The sequence below is a fragment of the Xiphophorus hellerii genome, chromosome 2 (genome assembly GCF_003331165.1).
Source record: "Xiphophorus hellerii strain 12219 chromosome 2, Xiphophorus_hellerii-4.1, whole genome shotgun sequence".
NCBI classification, from domain to species: Eukaryota; Metazoa; Chordata; class Actinopteri; order Cyprinodontiformes; family Poeciliidae; genus Xiphophorus; species Xiphophorus hellerii.
The window spans coordinates 4,707,708-4,718,175 of record NC_045673.1 but is presented as its reverse complement, the minus strand read 5'-3'; the positions used below and the strand labels follow the sequence as shown (position 1 = coordinate 4,718,175).

The 10,468-nt window shown below is 37.6% G+C and overlaps 1 protein-coding gene across 1 annotated transcript in view; it reads left to right on the top strand.

The window, feature by feature from the left end:
• The first annotated feature begins 339 nt into the window (after positions 1 to 339).
• LOC116707693 (synaptic vesicle glycoprotein 2B-like) overlaps positions 340 to 10,468 on the top strand; it is a 28,607-nt gene continuing 18,478 nt past the window's right edge. The window contains exons 1-3 of the mRNA XM_032545143.1: positions 340 to 513; positions 7,644 to 8,127; positions 10,012 to 10,238. Of these exons, the coding sequence (XP_032401034.1) occupies positions 7,892 to 8,127; positions 10,012 to 10,238 (463 nt within the window). The 5' untranslated portion in view covers positions 340 to 513; positions 7,644 to 7,891. The remainder of the gene's footprint in view (positions 514 to 7,643; positions 8,128 to 10,011; positions 10,239 to 10,468) is intronic.

Sequence of the window (10,468 nt, the reverse complement as noted above, 5' to 3'; positions counted from 1 at the left end):
GGCTGCAATGTGAACGTAGCCTAGTGTTGATGTGGATATGCTCGACACAATGGTTGTGACATGTCTGGAACGAATCAGTAAAATCAATCACTCAATCAAGAAAAGAGGGGGGAAAAAATCAAAGCGGTGATGCTTTTATTGAATCTAGAGCATCTCTACTGTAAGTCAACACATCTGTCATCCCTCCATCCCCTCCCACCAGCCAACCATCTGCCTCCTCAGGCCTCTCCTCCCCCCTCCTGGCAGGAACATAGCACGCTCCAGCTCATCTCGGTTCTCTGAGGAGGACTGAACCACTGAGGGCGTGGCAGGGTGGAGGGGTGGGGGGTCGTCGCTAGCAGGGAGGAGCGCTGCAGTGAAACTGGGAAAGGCTGGCATCTTCCTCCTTTAGTAATCCTTCAGTCCTGCCTCAGCGTGGGATGCTCTCTCTTTAAAGTCCACGGCAGATTTTTAATTTCCTGAAAACAACGCCACCAAAAAACAAACGGATATACTTCAAGATTATTTGTCCTGGTAAGAGAAGTGCTTTGTTGTTCTTCATTGTGTCAGTTGGAGGTTTTAAATTCTGTCTGGCTTTGATTTTATTCTGATATTTGAAGCATATGAGATCTGCATCAGAACTTTTTCCTCTTGGACTCTCAGTTTTATATCTCAGATCTAATCAGAACATGGTTGTGTTTCTGATGAGCCGCTGGAAGCTTTGAAGCATCCGTTCAGCAGGGATTTAGTGCCGACAGCCTTATGTAATCACACACCAAAGCAAACACTATTCTCACGTTTCAGAAATCCTTTTCATGCTCCATGCCAACTCTGAAAGAAACAGCTACTGTTCACTCATCTGCTGTTTGCAGAGCAGAGAACAAAAACCTTTCTGGGTAAGCCAGGGCATCTTTTTCATTAGAAGCAGGATTCCCCGGTTTTACTCTCCACTGGTGACCCAGAGAAAATCTCTGAATTTCTAGTCGCTGTTAGAAATTCAGAGATTTTAATGACATCTACAATTTAAACTCCCAGAAAGTTCACAGAGACTTTAAAATGAGTTCAGGCTTGTCACAAAAACATCACACAGTAACCAGTTATGAAACAAACAGTAAACATTACATTTGTCAAATAACATCATCAAATGCATCAATCAAATACACATCAAGTGTATTGATCAAAGTTCCAGTTATTATTAGTCAAAGGGAATTCTAAACAGGCCTTGATTTACAGAAACTGTGTTTTGGCAGTTTTGCAGTTTTCTGGAAGTTTGCTCCATTAGAAGAGCATAGAAGCTGAATGCTGATTCTCCATCTTTGGTTCTGATTCTGTGGATGCAGAGCAGACCAGAATCAAAAACCTCTGAAGAAGACAATGAGCGCAACTTCCTTTTTCACAAAATGTAAACAAAAATGGAGCGGCGTCTGATTTTAGCGGTTGCAGTATTTCTCTTTTGTCTTTGGTCAAAAATCCCAAGTCATTTCCCCGCTAGTGCTAGACTTACATGTTTGTTTTGGTTGTATTTACCCAGAATGCACTGTGCTTTCTGGGTAGTTCACTTCCTGGTTTTGGAGAGGTCTCTGATCCGCTTGGCGTTCACATGTTCCACACCACAGTTCACTTCAACCGGATTGAGACTGAGGTGGACTACAGTTACCTTTTTTGATCTACGTCAGAGTTTGATGACTGATTCACAGCTCCTCAAAATAACCGGGCTTTCTAGGCAAACAAACTACAGTTCAAGTAACGCAAACTAAACAGTACTAAACAGTACTGTTCCTATATTATTAAACAATAATAAGAGGAAAAAATACATTTCTAAATACTTTTTAAAAATGTGTCTCTGGATAAGCCTGGCTGCGCTACGTGGCTTAGTTATGAAAAGACAAATACTTTGTGATTCACTAAATATTTTTTATTGTAAATTTTTTAAAATCTGTGATAGTTTTACCACAATTTCAAATAAAAAGTCTTCACCTGCATCCACCACCGATCCTGGACGGGACCGATTTGAATCATTCTTGGATTGCAGTTTGGGGCCACCAAATTAAGTCCAAGAACCATACAAGGTCCCGGGCCGCACTTTACACACCTCTGGTCTAGATAAAATTCGTGCATGAACTTAAGCTTGGTGTACCTTAATTTACTGAAGCTAACATTAGCGGAGCTTATTCTATTTTTGTTTAGCTTTTTTTTAAGCCAACAATAACATAGTTTAATTTGTTTACATAAATTTGTCTTATTTTTTATTGCCTAAGGTTAGCCCTGCATAATTTCTTTTATTTGGTTATGATAGCTTACCACATGCTATGTTATTATAGAATCCCATATTTTCCACTTTCATTAAATTAAATTGCCTTTTGTATTATATTAAATTGTATTTCAACACGGGACACTTTTAGCTTTTCTTAGATTAGTGTGTGGTTTAGCTTATTTCCCTTAGCTTACATTATCCTAGCTTAACTGTTTTCATTTGAACTTATGTTACCTTTACTTGTCTTAATGTAGCTTATTTGATCTACTTATATCTTAACTTCTAGCTAAACATTTCTTTGTTTTTATCCTGCCATTAATTAGCTTGGTATACTTTAGCTAGCACTAGCTTGGTGTGCACCGAGGTAATTGGGAGGGAAGGGGGGCTGACATGACTAAGCTTATCCCATTTTCGCTTATTTTAATCTATTTTGTTTCTCTACATATAAACCTAGCTTCTTTTAGCTACATTTATTTTATTTTCTCCTGTTTTGGGTTAGCTTGGTGAAGCTCTTTGCCAAGCTGTAAGTTTCTCGGTCGGATTTAGCCTGCTTTCATCAACAACTAGATGGTCTTCTAAACGAGGTCATGTGAAAAACGTTGAAGAAAATCCATCCTCCGTCCGTTTAAAGCAGCTGCTTTCCTTCTGCTCCACTTTGAAGCAGAAAAGCGCCTTCAGTCCGTGTAGAAAGAAACTCGATGCATTATTAATCTGCTCTAAATGACGGGGCTGATGCTGCTCTATGCAGCTGCCTCAGCTTCGCTGTGCTGTTTCTGGAGCGGGAAACAGGGCCAGGTGTTTTGGTGCAGGTGTTACTTTTATCTCCCAGAATGAGACGGCTCTTCTTTGCTGATGGTGGAGTGCTTCGCATTCAGTCTGAACCCTGTTTCAGTCCTGATCTTGGACTAAAACTCTTCCTTATTGGTATAAAACATTGTTTTGGTGTTGAAGCATTTCCATGTCATACTCTTGTGCAGAGTTATAGGGAGTTTTCACACCTGATAATCTGGTAGACTATAAATTGGGACCAAACTTGCAACATTTGTTACATTTTCAGCTGCTGTGGTTCGCTTTCACACTGAACTGTGTCAATCAAACCAAACGCTTTGAAAAACTTGTTCCCCTCTTCACCTGTTGGGGCGCTGCACCAAGAACCGCTGAAGGAAACGCATGAAAACCTCTGAAGGAGACACTGAGCACAACTTCCTTCTTCACAAAATGTCAACAAATGGAGTAGTTTAGGTTTTAGCAACTGTAGGATTTCTCTTTTGTGTTCGATAAAAGACCACAAGGCATTTCTCCCAGTAGCACTAGCCTCGCATATTTGTTTTAGTTGTATGTACCCAGAATGCCCTGCGCTGCACTCCACTTCCTGCTTTTGGAGCAGTTTCCAGTCCACTTGGTGTTCACGTATGCATTCACATCAGGGTTCACTTCAACCGAACCGAGACTGAGGTTTGTAGATGCATCAGAGTTCACTCGTTTGGTTCGCATCAGAGTTTGATTCTGCATTCACACCTTCACAAATAAAGTGCACTTTCTAGACAAACGAACCAGAGTTTGATTGAAGAGGACTGAACAGGTCTGGTGTGAATGAACCCTAAGACTCTGCTCTCTACACCCTATTCCTTCTCCTTTCCCTTAGACTGTATCCGTCTCTCACGTTGTTGCAGAAGATTTTTCATCCTCTCTTCCTTCCAGTATTGATTTGGTTCTTTGAGGTTTTCAGGCATTTGTTTCTGAACATCTCTCCAAAGGTCCCACAGCAGCACTTCAATCAGGCTGAGGTTTGGACTTTGACTTGATTCTGTTGTTTTTCAGCCAATCTGCTGTGTTTGGGATCCCTGTCCTTTTGATGACCCATTTGGGCCACTCTTCAGCTGACAGGCAGATGGCCTCGCATTTGACTCCAGAGTTAAACAGCATTATGCCGTTGATTTCAGGGTTTCCCCCAGTGTATTATAAGCCTGGCGGGCCACCAGGCTTTACTTGTGCTCCCACCAGGCTAAGCATTGCTTATTTACTTAATGCTTTTTAAAATGTTAGCATTTTTTAACATTTTGGTGTTCACATATTAATCTTCCAATATTTTCACATGATTATCAAGTGATATTTTTCAAATTTCCTGTCAACTTTAAACATTTTTTAACTCAAAAACACGACGGGGCGCTGGCTGAATGACTGCACTCACACCCAATCACCGGGCTTAGCAAGTTTTTTGGGGGAAACCTTGGATCACAAAGCCGTCATGAACTGTAAGGGCTAACGATTGTGGCGTATAAAGAACAGACAGTAGGAATTGTTCAGCCATCTGATCTGCGAAATATGTTTGTCAGCTAAATTTTACAGTGGCACCCCGTCTCTTGTTTATAAACCGCTGAATGTAATGAAACACTGGACCTGCATGAGGATCATGTGGGGTTTCCCCTGTGGAAATCCCTAATGTCTTATACAAATGAATGATGTCAGCTTACTTTGTACTTTTTAATCCATATTCAAGAATTATTTACTTAAAACAAGCTCTTATATCTTAATTCAAGTGTACTGAGATATTTGGACTAGAAATTAGACATAAATACTTGGTAAGATTTTGTGTTTTTGCAGTGATCTCTTCAGTAAACATCGTTAAAAATGTTTGGGATTTGTTTGCTTCTTTTGTTTCTTTTTCTTTTCTTTCTTTTGTTTGCTTTACTACTTTTTTCATGTTTATTCTTAGTTTCTGTTTTTACTTTTGATCAGTTCTTCTTAGTAGTTTAATTCTTTCGGTGTCGGATCATGTTTATTTCCTGTGTTTAGTTGTTCTTTGTCACAGTTAGATTCATGTTAAGATGCATTCACACCCTCTTCAGTCCACTTTACTCAAACTCTGGTTTGACTACAAAATCTGATTTGAGGAGATGTGAAACATGCAATTAAGAGTGCATCTAAAATCAACATTATGTGTACCGCCTGCAACTCTAAGCCAAACAAATTAAAAGTTGTGTTTGCCGGTGGAAAATAAAATTTAAATGATTTTTGTAAGCGATATTGCAATGTTACAGACCCCTTAACTAGTCAATATTTGATCAGCAGAACTCTATTGCTACTTTTCCTAGATCGTGTAGAGCTGTTAATTCCTGAAGCTATTAGCAACAAAATAGAATAGAATAGAATAGAATTCAACTTTATTGTCATTGCACTGTCACAAGTACAAGCAACGAGATGTAGTTTGCATCTATCCAGAAGTGCTCTACGAGATATAGATATTTATTTACAGATGTACAAGACTATGTATGTATGGACTATAACGGGTTATAGCAAGAGATATAGATATTGTGTATAAATATAAATATGTCAAATTATGCATTTTTCTTGAGAAACAGTCTGACTGAAACTGTTCAATCATGTGATACATTCAGGATGAATAAGTCTGTTTTAATTTCCTGCTGAACAACCTGTGGCTGTGCCATTGTTATCAGATGGTTTCACTACAGACTTCCTTTATCTCCATCTACCTACATTATTTGTTTATTTACTTGTGTTCTGTGATGCCTTTTATGAATTTAATATTATGACAATGTTCGTCCTCCTTTGGTTCATCTTCTCCTTTGATTATTGAAGCTTTCAGCTGTAGAAACATATTCGTTTTAGTAAGCCTCATGGTTAGCACTGTAAGTATAAAAATAACCAAATCCTCATTATTGTCACTTTTAAATGCAATAAGTTTCCAAAGACCTGAAATTTATTATTAAGTAATTAACACCTAAAATTATATAATATATTCTGTATTTGTGAATTAGATTCAAACAAGCCAGAGCAGGTAAATAATTAATAATTAAAATGCAACCCTATGCGCATTAAGACATATTTTTGTTTGCCTTCAAGCAAACAAATAGCACACCTCAATTTCTTTTTACTAAGCATTGATTTAGTTTCTAGTTCAAATATATTTGTTCACTTGAAATAAGACAAAACTAACTTACAAGTAACTTTTCAGCAAGAAACAGCTTGTTTTAAGTAAAAAATGTCTTAATATTGATGAAAAAGTATCAGTTCCACTGGCAGATTATTTCACTTATTACACTGGAAAAATGTCTTGTTATAAATTAAATAATCTGCTAGTGGACCCAGTACTTTATTTATTCAATATCAAGAAATTACTGATTTAAAACAAGCTCCTGTATTTTGTTGAAAAGTTACTTATAAGTTTGTTTTGTCTTTCAAGTATACTAAAATATTTGCACTAGAAAATAGACAAAAATGCTTGGTAGTGATATGTGAAAAAATGACTAACATCGGCCGATACCGATGTTGCATTCCTAATCTGGGGAGCAGAACCAGATTATGGAGGTAAACCCTGAGGGCAACACTCCGTCGAATTAACCCAACAAACCTCGGTGGGCGGATAAACAATGCTGGTTTGTGAGGAACAAAGTGCCGCAGTAACTGCAGCACTTCTGACCACTAATGGTTCTCTGCTGTTAACCTAATGGCATAAAGCTGTTTGATCACCAGCAGCTTTGGGAGGGAAGAAAAGAAACCGCAGAAGCTTATTGTTCTTATGGTCATCTGTTATATGGGAGATGAACGAAGTGGAAAACTGCTCAGTGTATCATCTTAACTCTCACCCTGGAAAACATTAGATTTATTCTGTGCGTTTGTTGAAGAACAACAGCCTCAGAGTTTGATGTAATCTGATATTGCTTCCAGATAACGTGAAACAAAATATCCCATATTCATTGCCCCATTTCATTAAATTGGGATGAGAAGGAAGTTTATTTATAACATGGTTTGAGCCTTATGTCTTGTTTCCACTGAGATACACTATTTTTGCATCTTTCCTGGCCATTTAGTTTTAGGTCCATTAAACAATAATAATATGTACAGTTAGAGTGGAGCTAAACACAACATAATCCACTGAATGTCATCATGTTTGTATGATGGTCTAGTAGGGACACTGCAAAAAGAAAAGGAGTAAATTAACACAAAAAACTAGAAAACTTGAGAAAGTCTGAGACATTTTCCAGAAAAAAATGAAAATGTTGGACTTTTTTTTTGTTGTTTTTTGATTGAATTTTTGAGCTTCGTCTAAAAATGTCAGATTTTTTTCTTGCAATTTTTCAACTTTTCAAAATCTGAATTTTGTATAAATTTAAATTGTACAGAAAATTTCTGAGATTAATCAAAAAATTTCCACGTTTGTTTCTAACAAATTTGTCACTTTTCAAACTCAGAAATATCCACAATTTTTTTTTAATGTCTGAGCTTCATCTAAAAATGTCAGATTGTTTTCTAGCAAATTTTTTGACTTTTCAAACTCAGACATTTTCTAGAATAAAATGAAAATTTCTGACCTTTTCTCAAATTGATCTTTTGCTTTAGGCATTGCTGTTAAGGGAGAATTAACTAATGGGTATTTTTCTGTTTCCAGGGTCAAACTGATAAAGACTCCAGACTGGATTTTTGACTTTCCTCCAACAATACGTGACTGCAGCAACTTTGACTTTCTACTTTCAACCAAATAAAAAAACAAGCAAATGATGAGAGATCTCTGTTAGTTTTTGGTCACCAAAAAGTGCAAACAAGGACGTCCATTGTGTTACCTTTCTGCTAGAACATCAGAAGAGACAGCAAGCACGCCTTTTAGTTCCCGCATTATTAAATGCTGAAATAGCTGCAATGGCGGACCATTACCAGAACAACGTGTACCACCAGGGAGGCGGGGACAGCTATGGGAGTTACGGAGAAGGCGGCGGTCCTGATGGCTACGGTTACCAGGCGGATTATCCTCCTCAGGAAGAGGACGCAGCGAGCGACGTGACGGAGGGACACGATGATGAAGATCAGATGTACGAAGGAGAATACCAGGGGATTCCACATCCCGATGAGGTGAAGGCCGCACAGAGAGCCGCACGGTGAGGCACTACTCTTCGCTCTAAAGCTACAGTATGAAACTTGACCAAAAAATGTTTTTTTTAACATATTTGTTAAAACTGTCACCATGTCGTGACAGTATGTTATGAGTAGGACTGTTGAAATGAGAAATAAATCAATTAGTCCAATGATAAATTAAAACAAATTTGATAATTTCCATTTCCATTCTTTATTGTTTTTCTCTTTCCACCAAAACCTGGATGATAAAAGTCTTCAGTCTGCTGCTCTGTCTCAAATAGTTTTCTCTTTTTGCAATTTGGTCTTCATAATTAATTTGTTGTTTCTGTTGTTTTGTTTATTTTGTATATTTTAAATGTCTTCCAGTTCCAGTGTTAAATATTCATTAGAATTTAACATTAATCTTTGAGAATGTGTTCTTGCATTATTATACCATTACATTATTGAAAATGGTCTCAAAACAACAATATTATCGTTTATTGCGAAAATGTCTGGGACAAATTATAGTCCAGCAAAATGTGTTATTCTATATTTGACACAGATAATCTGTGAAAAGATCGATATGCTCCACTTCCTCCTTGAGCTGCTATGGCCGTCTAAAGAAATACACAAAAACAACCAATCAGAGACCGGAGGAGGGTCTTAGTGCTGTCAATCAATCTCATAACGGCATAGAAACATTTTGCTATTACAGGAAAACATGGCCTAAATAAATGAAAAGCCATTTAGTTTCCAAACTAAATATTTGTAAACTAAATATCTAGTTTACAAATATTTAGCTAAATAAGCAAAATAATATTTAGCTTATTATAATATTATTTATTTATAAATAATATAAAAATATTATTTATATTTAAATAATATAAATATTTTATTTATATTTATATAAATAAATATAAATAAAATAATATAAATATTTTATTTATATTTATATTATTTAAATATAATATACATAATACATTATGTATATTATATAAATAATAATAATTTATATTAGCTATTAATATTAGCTAATATTAATAAGTTTATAAACATTTTGCATCAAACTAAATATCAGTTTCTGTTGTGATGAACCAGCTGCAGCATAGCGGATGGAAAGGGGAAGGGTGTGAGGCGATTGTACTCGAGGATGATTGTCAGCACTAAGATGCTCCTCCTGGCTCTAACTGGTTGTTTCTGACTGTTTTTCAGGAATTAGTACTGGGAGCTTATGGGACTTTTTCATATATCGTCTGTGAAAAAAGATATTTGTTGTCATATTTATGGCAATAAATATGTAACAAACATATTTTTTATTAAGTTTTAAAATATGTTTGGCAGCGTCTGGATTTGGCCTGAATGAGATGAAGACGAGGATGAGGCAGAGTAATTGCGTTGTTTATGGAAACAATGCTTCAGGACAGCAGAGGACTACGGGTGCACCGGTTCTGGCCGATCACTAATTACTGATCTTTTAAAAGCCTGACCTGCCGATTCCGGTTTTGGCCGATACGGATGTTTTTTGGTCTGAAATGTTGCTAAATATCGCAAGGAAGTCGCTAAGTTGGAAACAGAGGAGAGACTATTAGTAACTTCAGCAGGCATGACCTGGTGGGCCGGTCTCAGTCAAACCTCTCACGGCAAAGCAGAAGAGGACAGTGGTTGATTTTTAGAGGTTTGGTAAGGTAGATAAGATCAGGAGATACGATCGGCTTCATATGTAAGTATCTGTCGATCACAGATCTCACAAAATTAAGAAAACTCCTAAAGAGAATCCGTGAGAATCAGAAAAATAAGGCCGAAATGTTAAACACGCAGACGATACAGAGCACATTTTAGTAGAGCTTTCTGTGATAATACAGGGCATTATGAGATTATTCTCAGATCCCATCTTACTAACAATAGAGTCCAAATGTTTTCTGTGTCAGGGCAAAGTCCAGAGAAGGCGGCAGCGCCGCGTCCGAGCTGGAGGACTTATCGGAGCAGTATGAGGACATCATGCAGGACTGCGGCCACGGGAAGTTCCAGTGGATGCTCTTCATGGTGCTGGGTCTGGCTCTCATGGCCGACGGAGTCGAATGCTACGTGGTGGCGTTCGCTCTGCCGTCAGCCGAAAAGGATCTTTGTCTGTCCAATGCGGAGAAAGGGATGCTGGGTAAGAGCTGAGATCATAAATCCCACTGAATTGATTTACTTGCAGCTCCTCTTTTCTGTTTAAATCAAGTTTTGTGACTGAAAGAACGACATCCTGACGCCTCCTGAATGAGTCTCTGTGGTGCTTTTCCAGTCACAGGCTGTGATTTAGTTCCTGAACAGGTTTTAATTAAACTGCAGGACATTTTCCTCTCTTGTTCTTAGATTCTGGAGCCACTTTTCCCACTTAAT